General features: G+C 40.3%; 1 protein-coding gene across 7 annotated transcripts in view; it reads right to left on the minus strand.

Annotated features, from left to right (window-relative positions):
- The window catches only part of msi2a (musashi RNA-binding protein 2a), a 258,690-nt gene extending 244,643 nt beyond the window's left edge, over nt 1–14,047 (minus strand). For 3 of the 7 annotated variants that reach the window (XM_083568556.1, XM_083568559.1, XM_083568555.1), the window contains exons 1-5: nt 13,978–14,045; nt 13,616–13,685; nt 13,186–13,226; nt 12,859–12,940; nt 10,901–10,985 (exon numbers count right to left, since the gene is read on the minus strand). In XM_083568556.1, coding sequence (XP_083424682.1) covers nt 10,901–10,985; nt 12,859–12,940; nt 13,186–13,226; nt 13,616–13,685; nt 13,978–13,999 — 300 coding nt within the window. In that variant the 5' untranslated portion in view covers nt 14,000–14,045. The other 4 variants (XM_083568557.1, XM_083568554.1, XM_083568560.1 and 1 more) reach the window with 3 other exon arrangements.
- Between the last annotated feature and the right edge of the window lie 3,168 nt (nt 14,048–17,215).

The raw sequence follows: 17,215 nt of genomic DNA on the forward strand, positions 1-17,215 counted from the left end.
CATTTGCTGCAGGCTGTTTTGTCTACGAACCTGCTTGATTGCGTCACACGGTGTGTATGCAGTACTGAGACGGAGTACAGAAACTAAGTTGTTAAGCAGCTCTTCAGAAGAATTTGTCTCTTTGCAATTCAGGAAGAGAATATGTGCACCAGGTAACTGAATATGTCAAGGAGCAGCACGGAAAAAAAAACTTCCCCCCCGGTGCAAGAAATGGCAACAGCCTGCAAAATCATTGATAGGATTAGTCTTGTCTGGACTGACATATCAGACAACTGCAGAGTCGGTCAGCAGGCGTTTTTATTTTTAAAATTTTCCTCAGAGAAGAAGAGAGAAATACATCGGTGCAGATAATACCAACAGGAACAAAATCTCAAAAAGAGTGCCTGCAAATGATGCGAATGCAAACGACTCCAGATCTGTATGCAAATTTGACCCTATGCGAATAGGGCTGTGGTTGTGTTTCTATAATCTCGCATCGAAAGGCAATGATTTTGCACACACCTGCTGTGATTTTTTTTAAAATCCAAGATGGCTGTCTCAGTGCCTTTTGTTAAGTTTGCCATTCCTACGCTCCAACTTTTCCGACTAGATTCACCAGAGAGGAACTGTTGAACGTTAGGCAGAGCATAGCTGACCATTTTCTTTATCGATTTTTACAAATTCTGACGTTCGACTGTACTATGCAGAAGGAGATGCAGAGTCACTCTACAAACTAGCAAAACTGACCGACTTTTTCCTCACACACGCACAAATAAAGACCTTTCCACGGCTTTGGGTTTTACGAAAACTTGGCTGCACAAAGCCAATTCCGGACAGAGTTTTACATCTGCCGGGTTTCCGGCTGTTCAGAACGGATTGTGCCGCTTAAACATCAGTGGGATGTGCCTTTAAATCAATGGATGTTGGTGTACAGATGTTACAACACTGACGCTGAACTGTTCTAACCAAGAAGCACTCTATCAACTGCAAGCCCTTCTATTCACTGCAGGAGTTTCCCTCTTTCATTCTGGTGAGTGTTTGCATCCCACCACAAGCATGCATGAACTTATCTGGCTGATCAGATCGCAGACACAGAACAACAATAAATAGACTATTTTTATTGTCGTTATGGGAGACTTTAACAAAGCTGTGTGTGAACTGCCAAATACATACGGCACATCTTATACACCACCAGAAAAACAAACCCACTGGATCGCTGCTATACCACTAAACAACCTACAGCAAAACACACTCAAAACCATGGAGATGATAGTGGACTTTAGGAAACACCCCTCAACGCTACTCCCCCTCCTAATATCCAACAGCCCTGTGTCATCTGTAAAGAACTTCAAGTTTCTGGGCACTACCATTTCCCAAGACTTGAAATGGGAGTCCAACATAAACTCCATTCTTAAAAAGGCCCAGCAAAGGATGTACTTTCTACGCCAATTAAGGAAGTATAATCTGCCACAGGAGGTGTTAATGCAGTTCTACACTGCAGTCATTGAATCGGTCCTGTGTGCATCAATCACCATCTGGTTTGGAGCAGCAACAAATCAGGACAGGAACAGACTGCAGAAAACAGTTCAAACAGCAGAAAAAATCATTGGCGCTCCCCTGCCCACTCTCCAGGACCTGTACCATACAAGAACCGGAAACCGGGCAGGAAAAATCACTACTGACCCTTCGCACCCTGGACACAGCATCTTTCATCTCCTCCCTTCTGGCTGGCGCTATAGAACTTTGTTCACCAAAACTGCCACACGCAGGAACAGTTTCATCCCCCAGGCAATCAGCCTCATTAACAACTCACCATAAATATATTCCCTGCTTCATATTATATCTATAAGTACTGTCAGAACTGTCAGTCATCACATTATCCGTATATGTTACACACTATGGCTGCTGTATATTATATAAAGTCGTAAATATTGTCATTTGCACTATCATGCATTGTGTATTCCTACAAGGAAATTTTTAACATTTAACAATGACAAACTACTGTTTACAGGAAAACTCAGACAGCTTGGTCAAGCCAAAGTGGATGCTTACAAAAAATAGAATCTTGTATTCTCATGCCAGGAACCCACTGACAAAGGAGATCAAAGTGGCTAAAAGTAGGTACTCTTTCAATCAAAGATCCAGCATTGGTATGGAGAGGACTGAAACACATCACCGCCTCACTCAGTTGAGAATCATCCACTGGCGGATGACCTGAATGTGTTTTGCCGGAACCCATCCCATTTCTTTGCTTCAACTAACTTACCCATCAACTCCTACAACACCCCCCCTACTCCTTCTTCCACCTGCTACTTTGCCATCACTTATGGTCTGGGAAGATGGGTTCCAGGTTTTCAAAAAACAAAAGACACGGAAAGGGTCTCTAGGCCCAACCAGTGTTTTGGGCTGTCTGAAAGTGCTGACCAGCTGGCCACAATCTTCACGCAGATCTTCAGCAGTTCACGAGAGCAGTGTGAAGTACCATCAGCTTTAAACACTCCCCAATCATCCCAATCTCCAAAAAAAAAAAAAATCACAGAACCATTACAGGCCTGTTACATCTGACGTCAGGAAGTTGTTTGAAAGACCCACCTGAAGGACATCATTGGACCTCTGCTGTACTCTCCACCATTTGCTTACAGAGTAAACAGATCTGACTGCATTACATTCCTGCAACACCTCGATAGACCAGAGACTCATGACAGGATCCTGTTTGTTGTCTTCAGCTCGACCTTCAACAACATTATCCCTGAACACCTTAAAAACAATGCAACTGAGCTCATTCCAACCCCTATTTGTCACTGGATTACTTACTTCCTGAAAGCTAGTGAAATTGGAAAAAGTCACATTTAAGTCTCTTTTGATAAACATTGGTGTTCCTCAGGGATGTTCTGCTCCACTGCTCATCTCCCTGCACACCAAACACTGCATAACCAATGACCCCTCTGTCAAACTCCTGAAGTTACAGATGACACCACAGTCATTGGCGTCAATGGTGATGAATCTCCGTACGAGCAGGAGGTTAAACAGCTGAATGTCTGGTGCAGTCAAAGCAGCCTAAAACTGAACATGCTCAAAACACTGGCGATGATAGTGGACTACTGAGCACTCGCCCTGCAACTCCACCCTTCACCACAGTGGCTCAATCACGAGGACGGCCCAGCAGTCTCTCCTGTTTACATCGATTACTGTCTGGGTTGGGTTCAACCACCATATCAGACATTAGAAGACTACAAAGGGGAGTCAGGAATGCTGAGAAGATTACTGGTCCTCCTCTGCCCGCTCTTAATGAAACGTACACTGCCAGAGTGAGGAGATGAGCATCCAGAATCCAAGACACAAGAACTCTCCCCATATCAATTCATCTCAACTCACACCATTCACCAACTCATGTGCAATATATGTAAACACATTCAAGTACAATATGTAAACATGTGCACTATACAGTATGCACACACTGCCACAATATCTATGCACTTCTTCCCACTTGCACATATCTGTATATAAGATCTGCACATTCTGCCTACGTCATTCTGACTGCACATTGTGTACACGTCTTTCTTATTAATTTACAGTAAAATACTGTTGTTCCTAGAAGCTTCAGTCACCAAAACAAATGATGTGTGTGAGAGCGCACATTTGGCAATAAAACCCTGTCTGATTCTAATTTATGAATGTTAACATAAAACCATACATAGTCATGTTCTAATCTATGCAACTCTTCACCATTATGGTAGCATAAAATATATAATGTCAACCAGTTAAAGATAAGAGCAAAGAGTTCAGTTTTAACTCGCAGTCTGACCACAATCTAGTACAAAAATGACAGTTCCCTGCAGTGGTGGTACGCACTGTGTAGTGCAAGAGTGTGAAAATCGAAATACTAAATGAAAGACAACGCGGCATGAATGAGGAAATAAAGACGTATAAAAGACGAAGCACTGTTGCACTGCCAAATCTTTGGGTCAATCAAGAGATGGTTTTGCATAAACGGCTTTTAAATATATTGGAAATAAAGTAGGCTGTAGTTTTAAAATTTTGCAAACTCCCATAGAAAAAGGAAAAGAAAGTACTGGACCAACGGTAAAAGTAAAAAAACAAAAAACAAAAAAAACATGAAGAGCCTTCACATAAAAATGATTTGTGGATTAATATGCTGCAATACAAACTTAAATTCAATCACAACATTGAATGCTAAGATTGACTGCTTTGACTGGTCTACAACTTGTCCCTACAAGAATAAGGCAACTAAACAACCAAATCCAGAAACTGTGTGTGCAAACGAGATATCCGGGCCACTCAGAGCCAAATCCAGGGCCATTTAGTGTCAACAGAGCATCTAAAGAAGTTCACTGCATTTATTTTCTCTTCAGTTCCGGCTATTCAGCTCCACAGCTCGAGGGAAAACCACATCACACAAAACCTGCAGCAGGAAATCAGTGCGCTCCCCTTCCCATGGGCGGATCAGGCCGGCCCTAAGCTGCTGCTCTCTTTCCGGAGATGATCTCGTGCTCGCTCGGGTTCTAGCATACAGTTTTGAGTGCTCAAGCTAATTGGGCCGAGCTGTCGACTCAAGGGTTACTCAAAACCTACTCCTGAATCATGCGGTTTGAAAGAAACGTCAAAAAGTGCTAAATGTTTCGTCCTTCACTTCCGGTCATTTTGTAAACCTCTTCATGTGTGTCCAGCAAAAAAATCGTGCTAATTGCTACTCGCAGTGAAGTGATGTGTTTCTGCTGTGAGACCATCAGCAGTTGTTTCAGCAAGGTTTATAACCCTAATACGATCACTACTTTTACAGGAACTCCTAAAGCAATATACTGTAGACAGACTTTAAAATCTGTCTGTAATCACTGATATGCTGAAGATTTCCGTGAGGAGACATTTACTTAACGTCCATGGAGGGAGTGTTGCTTTGTAAACACACAAAGCTAAACCTTTTTGGCAATAGTTTCTGGCACAAGGCCGTGTTTTCGCCTTCCGCTTTCTGAGAATCTTGACAAGCTACAGTTTTTTGATGATTAACTTTCAGAGAAAGAAAAACCCCAGAGGCTGGTGAAGGAACTACTGTTGTTATAACCCGCTGCTATAACATAAGTAAGAACAGGAACGAACAGAATTCGTGGGCGTTCCACAACATAAAATGCATTTATGAATGGATAGAAAAGTATTGAAAAAAAAAATATATATATATTGCAAATTGCTGATATATATATATATATATATATATATATATATATATATATACTACACAAACAAACACAGACATGAGTTCACAGGCCATTACATTACAAATGCTGGTATCATAGTGGTTATCTATGTGTGGGTATCATCCGGACTTTTTGGATCCCAAGGTCATGAGTTAAAATGTCAGCCACACCACGCAGCTACTCCTGTACCCCTGAGCGAAAGCCCTCAACCCCATAGTTGCTCAGTTATATGAAGAGATGAGATATGAGATCAAATGCTAGTCACTCTGGATAAGCGCGTCTGCCAAATGCTGTAAATGTTCGCTAATTCAACATTGCAGCTCATCCATTTATCTCAAATACCATGTAATTAACTTTGCTTTTTTTTTTTTATTATGCACATAATGTAGAGACACTGCACACATTTTTAAATGGTTACTATAAGATTGAGGGAATTAAATCAGACAGGGTGAATGAGCTGTGATTTGTTAGCCATATTCTCACTCACAAGTTGGAAGGAATCTGAGTAGAAGCGACAACATCGTGATCACTGAGATGTAGAAAAGCTTACAAAGAATAAGTAACAGCAGTCTTGTCTTGATTCTTCTTCTTTCAGCTGCTCCCATTAGGGGTCGCCACAGCAGACCATCGGTCTCCATACTACTCTGTCCTCGACATCTGCATGTCTTCCCTCAACACATCCATAAACCTCCTCCTTCATCTTCCTCTTTTCCTCCTTCCTGGTGGCTTCATCCTAAGCATTCTTCTACCCATATACCCCATGTCCCTCCTCTGCACATGTCCAAACCATCTCAATCTCGCCTCCCTCACTTTGTCCCCAAAACGTCCTACATGCCCTATCCCTCTAATAAACTCATTTCTAATCCTGTCCATCCTCATCACTCCCAACGAAAACCTCAACATCTTTAGCTCTGCTACCTCCAGCTCCACCTCCTGTCTTTTACTCAAAGCCACTGTCTCTAATCCATACAACATCACAGGTCTCACCACAGTCCTATAAACTTTCCCTTTCACTTTTGCAGATACTCTTCTATCACAAATTACTCCTGCCACTCTTCTCCACCCACTCCACCCTGCCTGCACTCTTTTCTTCACTTCTCTTGTCTTGATAATGTAGCCAAATCCTGGCAGATATCTAACCAAACCTCCTCTGCTGTGTTTGCATGTGCGTGCGTGCACGTGTGCATGCGTGTGTGTGTGTGTTAGAGAGACTTTGCTTCCTGTTAGCCTTGGAGACAAAATGAAATGCGAACCCCACATCTTCGTAGCAATTTCCCCTTCATTTTCTTTTCTGCGATACAGAAAGCAAAAAGCGCACTTCTAACCAAACACACCTGACATTCGAGATGGACACGGCATTCTTAAGTGGGAGAAAAACGAAACGCAGGTTCGAGGAGTCACGTGATTTCCATACAGAGCTGAGGTTGAAACTTTGGTGAGCTTACGCAGTGTGTATAGGTAAATACAAGTCGAGAGGTGTGTTTGCTGACGAAGCTTTATACGATGCTCAGTTTGCACTCGAAGGTAAAGAAAAATATTACAATACCGACAGTATCACAAAACAGCTCGTTCTAAATAAGAGTAAACAGTGTGTTGTTTCTAGAAACAGTGAGCTTATACCTGTCAGGTTTTTTTCCACAACCAAAAAAAATCGAATGTAAAAAAAATGTAGTTGAATGCTTGCTAATTTTTTTGTTGTTGCATAAAAAATTTTAATAACAAAGTGCTTAATTTAATGCAGTAACATGCACAGAGATAAAAAACTAGTTAATTCAATTATAAAATTAAAAGAGAAATAAAGACGTTTCTGATTATAAGTTTATGTTTTTGTGAAATTAACAAAAACCTCAGGGTTTGATGTATTTTGATATCTTGTTAACGATTTATTTCTAATATAAGCTATTAAAGGAAAAAAAGGGGAAAAAAAAGGGTTTCAAGAAATGTATACATAACTAATTCTAATACTTATTAATGGTTAACTAATGCATAATACATGCATTAATTCGTTTGTTGAAATGAAAACAAGTGAGGCTCATAGGAGAGTCATGACAACAAAATGACAACATACAATAAAATATCGATATATGCACTGTGTGTATTGTGAGATTATCACAATATATTATATGGACGAAAGTACAGGGACACATGACATTTCCAAACATGTGGTTCTTCACCAAAATGTTACCACATGCAGTTTTATAGAATGTCTTTAGATGCACTAGCGTTTCATTTTCCATTCATGACTACGCTCCTGTGTGCAAAGTCGGCTCCATGAGGATATGCTTTACATGGTTTGGAGTGGAAGACCTTGAGTGGCCTGCTATAGAGTTCTGACCTCAACCCTACTGAACACCTTTGGGAGGGAATTGGAACATCAATAGCACCCCAGGCCTTCTCAGCCTACATCAGTACCTGACTTTACAAACACTCGAGAGGCTGAAAATGAGCACAAATCTGCACAATCACACTCCAAAATCCAGTGGAACATCTTCCCAAAAATTGAAGCTTATTATAGCAGCAAACGTGAAATGAGATGTTTGGAAAATGCATATGAATCTTACAGTCAGGTGTCCAAAACTTCTGTATATATAATTTACAATTACAAAGTAAACTGGTTTTTTTTTTTCTCCAGTAGTTTTTCCTGGTCAACAAACCAAGATACATTGTGATACACATCTTGCATCATACAATTCGCTCTTCAAGAATCATTTAAAAAAAATTTTTAAATGTCACCCAAAATATTTGTCTTTTTTTGGTCCCAATCTTAGATTTGAATACAGAGTCAGAAAGAGTCTGCGTACCTAAACTTCATCAAATTCATATAAAAAACTTAATCACAAAAATCATCCTCTCATCAACCAGCCAAACTCTGAACTATACAGACGTTAAACTTTCAGCAATTGGTGTTATAGGAATACACACAGTGTGTTTGTGTGTGTGTGTGTGTGTGTGTATATATGTTGGGCTCAGGATCACACTCGACACTCTGTCTATTTATTGCTGTGCAAACATTTTATTTTTAGTACAGCTGTTACTTAATCATCTCCGGCTGAAATTCTGCAGAGATTTGCACGTTTGTTAGACTTTTCTGTCTCTGTATATTTTGTGTCATTCTTAATCCAACTCACACGTGTGTGTGTGTGTGTGTGTGTTAGAAATTGGTTAAAACGCACCCGACTCTTATGCTTGCTTGGAAAACTGCCACAAACTTTCAGCGCTATTTATTCGAACCTTTCTGAGAGGATGCTGCAAGGAAATCTATTTCGATTCCTCTTCTTTTAGGGAAAATAAATGGGTGACCTGATCTCAAAACAGAAAGTCAGATTTCATGTGTCGAATTGCATTTGTTTACAAAGTCAAACACATATGGGGCGTGCCATCGTATTCAAAACGGTCAGCAAAAGTGCTGGAGTGTTTGATTCCTCTTTTTCTACAGTAATTTACTTTTTATCCGCTTATAGCTACAGTTTCTTTGTTTGTTTGTTTTTTGTTTTTTTTGTGAAACATCCATGAAACAAGTTATAACCGCAGCTCCTCTATCAGTCTCCCTTTTTCTCTGTCTTGATGTTAATAAAAAAAATAATAATAATAATAATAATAATAATTTTAAAAAAAACACACACACACAGCTTATTTTGGTGGCAATAAAAAAATTTCTCGACATTTTCTGATTTTTTGTTAGTCGTAAATTATACACGCCATTCTACTGCACAAGCTCCTGTACATTTTAGAATAAGCCGTCACTATAGATTTGTTTTTCCAAACATTCACAGCAAAAAATTGTTCACCCTGTGGTCTGAAAATCACAGATTTCTTTGCCCCAGCGTGAGTGTGGCTTTCTGGGAGGGACGGATATCTTATGACACAAGCCAATAATGTTTGTCTGCGAGTATGTGGAAGAGGGCAAATAGCTTTTTGGTCCTCATGATGCCACACGTGCACCATGTATGTAAATTATGCAGTTGTTTTGCTTCATGTATGTCAGAGGATGTGTGGGTTGGGAGGTAAAAAAAAAAATTTGACAGGCAGTGTATTAGATAAGTCTGAATTCTTGCAAAAGAAATGTTTAAAAGGAAAAGAATTTAAACAACCAATTGTTGTTTTTTAAAATTGAAACCTTTTTTAGTCCGATTGTGTTACAGGAATTTGTTTTCTCTCACACAGCCTGACAAAATGAATAACAACTAATAATATATATATTTTTTTATTGTTTTCGTCCGAGCTACACACAATGCGACAGCAGGAGTTGACATTATCAAATAATTCTCTCCAGAACTATAGATTCAACCACTCAACACGTTCTTATCTCCTTATCCTCACACGGCTGTACGTATTGTTACCCTTCATAAATCAGCGCCGCCGTTATTCATCCTCCGTTAACCGCCCCGGAGGTCCTCCAGCGCTTCGCCACATCTGGCATTTCAGAGCTTTTAAACCGGCATGGATAACGCAGCGTGCAGAAAGCATGGAGCTCAGGCACCCTAACGCCCGCGTTTTTATTTCATCTCAGATTTTTTGAGTTCAAAAGAATTGGCGCCCTCACCGTGAAACACGCTGGACGCTCTTATTATGTGTATGTCAGCTGTTAAGAGTGTTAAAAATCCAATGAAATCTTCTCATCTGATAGACAGCTTCTGTACCATGATTAGGTTTGACAATGATTACAAGAGGATGATTGGGAAGACTAAAAAAACAAAACACGCTTTGCTTTTTGTTTTTTTTTTGTTTTTTTTACAAAACAATAAAAAGGGCAGGATTTTTTTCCCTCTGAAATAAGAAAATTGAAAACCGAAAGGTCAGCGTCCAGTCAGGTCTTAGAGTCAAGTAATCGCTTTAAATATGCTGTTTTGTTGTGGAAATCTCATGCTCTTCTTTTATATGTGCACAAAATGTAGAAAATGTAGCCTGATCATTCACCTAAACAAACAAAATAACACACACTAGGATTTTAAGAACCACTGAACGTTCGTATATGTGCATTTTAAGTAGCACTGAAGAACATTGTTTTATTTGACTGAGAGTATTTAATAAATACCAAGAAAACAAAGCAGCCAGGTGAAGGAAATAAAGCGACTAGCATTCTTCCAAACACACAGACAGAAAGAGCAAATAACAACCCCAAGAACAACAGGCAATAAACTACTTGGTGTAAAAAGGGAAGGCGTGTGTCAGTGTTCTTTATCACAATGTCTATAACGAGATGAAGAACGACAAGAAAGACAATGAACGGCGCGTTTGGAGCTCGGCTCCACAAGGACACGGTTCGCGCCTCGGGAAAAAAAAAACCTGGTCTAGACGGCACGAGAAAAAGTTCTGACAAGACTAAGGTGTTCATATGCAGACTCTAGCTAGCCAATCGGGACCTGGGTTTTTCTAGTTTCTTTAATCGCCCCTCCCCTTTTTTCTTTCCTTGCTCCTTATCCCTCCCACCCTGTCGAGGGCAAAAAGAAATAAAGGAAAAGATGACAGGAGGAATACTGAACGGCTGTATTGAGATCTTCTTGCTCACTGAAGCGTCACTTTGAGCGACTCGTAGTCGTTTCTAGTGTATGACAGATCTGCCGTTATACACGGAACGGCGATTAAACATCATAAGCATTGAAGATGTTATTCCTTATAAACAAAGATGATCCATGCATGCATGCGAGACGTCAACACAGACAAAACGACTCGTACGTGTGTGCACATGAGGAAGAAGAAAGCCAACCTACCGTCTTTGAGTCTAATTCGTGGTGCGGCTGAGCTAGGACTTTATCTACACTGGCCGCGTCAGCGAACGTAACGAACCCGAAGCCTCTGTGGGAGAAAAACGGAGAGACACAGCACATAATGAGAGAGTGAAAAGGGGGAGGGGGGGGGGGGGGGAGAAGATACACATTTCATCATTGCATCATTTATCCTGGGGAGCAGGAGCAATATATTTGCCTCAAGGAATATTCTCTTGTGTGTTTTACATGTGAGAAAAGAACAGCGGGGGTGCTACCATTTTGAATTAAAACAGTAAGGTGACCTAGTCTTAAAAAAATTTTTTTTTTTAAAGCAGAAAAAATATCACAGTTTCACAGTATTAAGGCCATGTTTAAAAACAACACAAACCAGTAGTTAAAAGAGAGTTAATGAGAACGAATTTCCGAGGAATCTCTAGCGCTGTCTGTATTTATCACGCTGTTGTTATGAGCTGAAAGAGAATTTTAATGTAAGGAAATGCACAAATCGTATAAATATCTAACGAGGGTGCCGGTGTGGATCTACAAACAAGGTGGGGAGGATGAGAACCACCAGGGAAGGGAATTTTTTAAGAAACAATTCATTTTTTATTTTGTGGGGGAAAAAGTCAGTGGTGAGGTAATGGGCAGATGACACACTGTGACTAACTGTGAAATTGTGACAACATAAACCTAGAGTGTGTATACACACACACACACACACACACACACACATTCACGCGCACACACGTCAGCCTGCATTACACAGCAGCTTTTGCATGGCAGCTTTTTTTCTCTCCCCTTAATGGGTGTGCTACACGCAGCAGGTCAGGATGATTTAAATATAGCAGCTATCAATGCTCTGCTCTGCTTAAGCTGCTCGGTGTGTGTCGCATGTGCAAAAAGGAGGACACCATACACACATAAACAAACACACACACACACACACACACATGCTGTAAAGTCCCCAAATCAATGTCAGACTGCATTAGAGCAGCAGCTTTTGCACAACCAGCTCTCTGACTGCCAGTGAAACACGAGGCAGGACTCCGGGGTTGCCAGGTTTGGAACTAACTCCCACTTAATCTGGCACAGTCCGACTCGTCATGTAGTGACCGGGTGCGTTAATACAGAGAAATCACTGCAGCCAAGAAAGACATTGCAGATACCAGATGCAATGTGCAGAATAAAATAAAAATGACTGACAAATAATTTCCAGAGATGCTCTGGCTCCGTAAAAAAAAAAGCATTAAACAAGACTGGAAAAATGATCGTTTCACCCCAGAGTTGACGTTAGCTTTAAAAGGCAAAAAAAATTATCCTTTTTCCTCTATTCATAAAGTAGAATTTAAAATAATATATTTGTACTTGATTTTTTTTTTTCAAGTTATAAGAATGCATTTACATTTTGATTCATTGGACCAATTTCCAATTTCAGGTCACCTTTAACCTTCTCGGTGTTGGGAAACAATGAGAAAATTATTTCCCGTACATCGTGCATAGCACTCGATCTCATTGAATCGTATTTTATCCCTTCGTTTTGAAAACACCAGGTGTCTGGTGTTCAATTTCCACCTGAGGTTTTCGATGCGCCTTGCACCTTCCGTGCTGCAAGAAACCTGGCAACCCTTGCGGGAAAGAGTAAATACACTGTTTTTGGAGCTCAGCTGTGGCGTGTTGGATGTGCAGAAAGGAGGACGGCGCACATGCACTGCACACGCTTACGCACACACACACACCAATACGACGTTAGGTTGAAAGTCAATGTCAGATTGCATTAAAGCAGCAGCAGCAGATGCAGCAGCAGCAGCAGGGGTTTGCACTGAGCTGTTCTCCAGGACTGATAATCCCTCCAATGCAGGGTTAAGTCCTTCCTCGTGCACATGAAGAAACGGCTTTATTTTCAAACATAAATAAATTATGATGATGATAATAATGATGATGATGATGGTTCCTGGGTTTACCTTGAGCGTTTGGTTGTGGGGTCTCGCATCACCATGCATTCTCTGATCTCTCCAAATTTGCTGAAATAGTCTCTAAGGCTGTCTGAGAACGAGCAGAGAGAGAAAACAGAGAGAAAAGACAGGAAAACAGGAGAAAGATGATAAGCGGGTCAGTCATTTTATTCCAGCACTGCGCGCGCAGGGGTCGAATAGAGGACTCCGGGATATAAACCGGGACCAAAAAAAAAAAAAAAGAAAGAATTTTTTTTGCTCTCTATAATATATAATCTGCTGTCATATCGGAACACTAGGTTTTCTAGAGATAAAGATAAAAGGTCATGCTTTTACCTGGTGAGGTCTGCCAGCTCAGGCCACCGATAAACATTTTGCTGCAAGAATAGACAGAAGAAGAAAAAGAGAAAGAGAGAAAGAAGTGAGTTCCAGTTCCAGGTGAGAGATCGGCCATGTTTCTAGACGTGTACGGTTCACTTAGGAATAAAACAATAACATTATTTCTTTTAAGGAAACAAAATAACACACACAAGTTGCATCCCGGTGCCAAACATGTCCACAAAATGTATCGAAAGCAAGTAAGCAAACAATACCGCCGCGCGCGGGGACGTGTGTGTGTGTGTGTGTGTGTGTGTGTATCCGGAAGGACTAACGGGGACGCTGTCGGCGCTCTAAAGCCTGTCTCTTTGCTTTCATTTCATTATAAAAAAGAAGGAAAGAAAGAAAGAACCAGCCCAGTCCCGGGAGCGGTGAGCGATCATCTTACCCCGGGTCATGCTGTGTGTCGCTCGGGCTTCCGGACGTGGCTTGACTCCCGTCTCCATCCATAGCGCTGTCTTAGAAAAAAAACTACAGGGCAGTAAAACTACCAGACACACACTCACTCACACACTCTCTCTCTCTCTCTCATACACACACTCACACACACATACACACAGACATGCACACACGCGCGAGCGCGCACTCACTCTGTCTCACATACACACACATGCATACAGATCGGGGGGCGAGATTGAAAGAGAGAGAGAGAGAGAGAGAGAGAGAGAGAGAGAGAGAGAGAGAGAGAGAGAGAGAGAGAAAGAGAGAGAGAAGGACGAAGCGCAAACAGAAGCGCAGGAGGAATATTACCGAAGCGGGAGGCAGAAATCATCACACGTGGGGATCAGGCTCAGCCTCCTGTCCCGGCCCCGCCCTCTAACGGGCAGCAAAATGGGCGTGGCAAGAATGTTTGACGTCATAAAATCCATTCCCCGCCTTCCCACAAGGAGTATTTGGGAAACCACGCCCCCTGTTGGTTATAAACAGGAAAAAAAAGAACAAAAATTAAACAAATTCTCCCCCCAAACCCTTTGACGATTTTTATTCCGGTTTATAAATATAGACTGGTTCTAATCAGATTCGGTTTGTAAACAGCTGTGTACAATTCAAAACTCAAACCATGGCAAAACAACAGTTAATATATATAAATAAAACTTTCTTTTCGCCTTCTCCCGTTAGGGGTCGCCACAGCGGATCCTCCGCACGTTTGATTTGGTACATGTTTTACGCTGGATGCCCTTCCTAACGCAACCCTCCCCAATTTATCCGGGCTTGGGACAGGCACTAAGAGTGGCTGGGGATGGTTCCCTGACCGGGAATCGAACCCGAGTCACAGCGGTGGGAGCGCTGCATCTTAACCACTAGACCACCAGGGGACATTAACAGTTTTTATATATATATATATATATATATATATATATATATATATATATATATATATATATATATATATATATATATATATATATATATATATATATATATATATATATATATATATATATATATCCAGTCCATTTAATCCAAGTAACACACACACACACACACACACACACACACACACACAAAGACATAGACACACACGTAAAAGAAAAAAAAAATGCTAATCCCATCCTTTTTTACAGATGTATGGAGTAAGAAATTGTATCCGAAAAGTCTGGAATCAATATGAGTAAAAGCGTAAAATGATGAGCAATGAAATTTAAATCATCAATTCTCAGACACCCTTCATCTGTGATATACTGTAATTGTGCATAAGGAATATGCTCTACACAGGTTAAATATATAGATCATATAGATGATCATGTAGATATAAATGATCATAAAGATCATTTCTATAGTAAACGGTCAGGCACAGGTGTTTGCAGATGTTTACTGGGTATGGCCGAAATTCGCATCTTTATAAAAACAGATCAAAATTTAGCAAAGATGGTGAGTTTTTGTGGATCTGATTGATGTATGTTCAAAGTAAAGCTGCTCCTTTAAGTTTCCAACACTGGAAAGTTTTAAATTTTTTTACTTTTCAGGTCTGGGGTAACATAACAAGCAGCTTTTTTAAAAAAAATAAGTGAGAGAGTAAAAAAAAAGTTTTTGAGGATATTACAATATTAACTACAAGCCTAAATCCCAAACAAAAAAAAAAGTTAGATGCAATGATTTGCAAATCTCTTAAATCTATACTCTATTGAAAAAAAAAAATTAATTAAATGAAATAAAATACAAATAATAATAATAATAATAATAATAAACATATAAAATGTTTAAACAGAGAATATATATCATTTATTTTAGGTAAAAATAGGGTTATTTTTAATTTGATGGCTCTAACAGGTTTAAAAATAGTTTGGACAGAGTCATGTTTACCACTGTGTAGCTCCATGACTTAGAAAGAAGTAATAAGGAGAAATAAGGAGACCAGTTGCTGAAGTTTTGGGGGAGGAATGTTGTTCCATTTGTGTCTGATACAGGATTCTAGCTGCTCAACAGTTCTGGGTATTCTTTGTTGTGTTTTTAATTTCTTGATGCACAAAATGTTTTCAGATGGTGGAAGGTCTGCAGGCAGGCCAGTTCAGCACTCGGACTCTTCTACTACTAAGTAATGTAACTGTAATAGATGCAGTATGCAGTTAGCATTGTCTTGCTCAAATATGCAAGGCCTTACCTGAAAAACACGTTTTCTGGATGGAAGCATATGTTGCTCTAAAACCTGTACAGATGGTCCCTAAGTTACGATGGTTCGACTTACGATTTTTCTATCTTACGATTATGATATGACAAAATTGTACAAATATTTAAAATTTCACTCAACAGGCAGCAGCGTACGATGTACGATACGTTGGACGTGCAGCTGAGATGAGTGTATCTCTCGTCCTGTAAGATGCTCCACTTTCGCGAGCACTCGACGGAGTAAAGTTGTCTCAGTGTGTATTTTTTCTTTTTCAAATGGTTTCAAACATTAATTTTAGTGATAAAAGCATGTCTTCCAAGCGCCCAAGTATGTCTCCTGCTGCTAGTGAAAAAAAAAGAGAAAAGCCATCAGTATAGAGCAGAAAATTAAGATTATAAATCAGCATGAAGCAGTAAAAGACTCAGAGTCATAGTACCATCTTCGACTTACGATATTTTTGACTTACGCTGGGGGCGTCATAACGTAGCTTAATCGTAAGTAGAGGACTAACTGTATAACCGTTCATCAGCCTTTACAAATGTGCAAGCTGCCCATTTTACTGGTACTTATGCACTCCCATACCATACCATCAGAGATGCGGCTTAATGACCTAAACTTAGAAACTGAGATGGTCCCTCTCCTCTTTAGACTGGAGGATGTGGTGATCACAAAGAAATCAAAATTACAATTAAAAGTGGAACCTCGGAGCTCAAGCACAATTACAAAGGGCAATTATTGCTTCGAGGATGCCGGCGTTTGCTCTGCAAATCAGAGAAAGATTACAGTGCACAGTGCTTAATGACCTAAACTTAGAAACTGAGATGGTCCCTCTCCTCTTTAGACTGGAGGATGTGGTGATCACAAAGAAACCAAAATGACTCTGCTTCTCTAAGATACACTATTTATACCCAGTCATCTTAATAACCTGTTATTTATTAACCTAATTAATTTGAACATGTTTCTCAAACTGTTATTATAGTATATACACTGGAACTTTGGAGCTCGCGGCCTCAGCGCTCGCGACCTCGCATGCTCGTGACTTCATTCCGACCGGCGACTCTCATTCAGATCGGCTCGTGAGCAACCGCGAGCTGCTCAAAACGCTAGTTTTAACATTTCTAATCAAGGTTTATCTCATTCAAATTGTCTAATAATTTAGTGTTATGGAGTGAAATAGTGTTATTTACTCATTTAAATCGATTTCGTATAGTGTTTTTGGGTTTTTACTGGGTTGGAAGGGGCGTATCAAAAGGTCGCGAAAATTCGGAACTCGCGACCGGTCTTGGTCCCTAACCCTCGCAAGCTCCGAGGTTCCACTGTAGTATTATAGTAATAACTTACTTTTTTCCAGACCTTTGTTTCCCCGTACCAACTTTTTTT

Source organism: Silurus aristotelis, assembly GCF_946808225.1.
Source record: "Silurus aristotelis genome assembly, chromosome: 18".
NCBI classification, from domain to species: Eukaryota; Metazoa; Chordata; class Actinopteri; order Siluriformes; family Siluridae; genus Silurus; species Silurus aristotelis.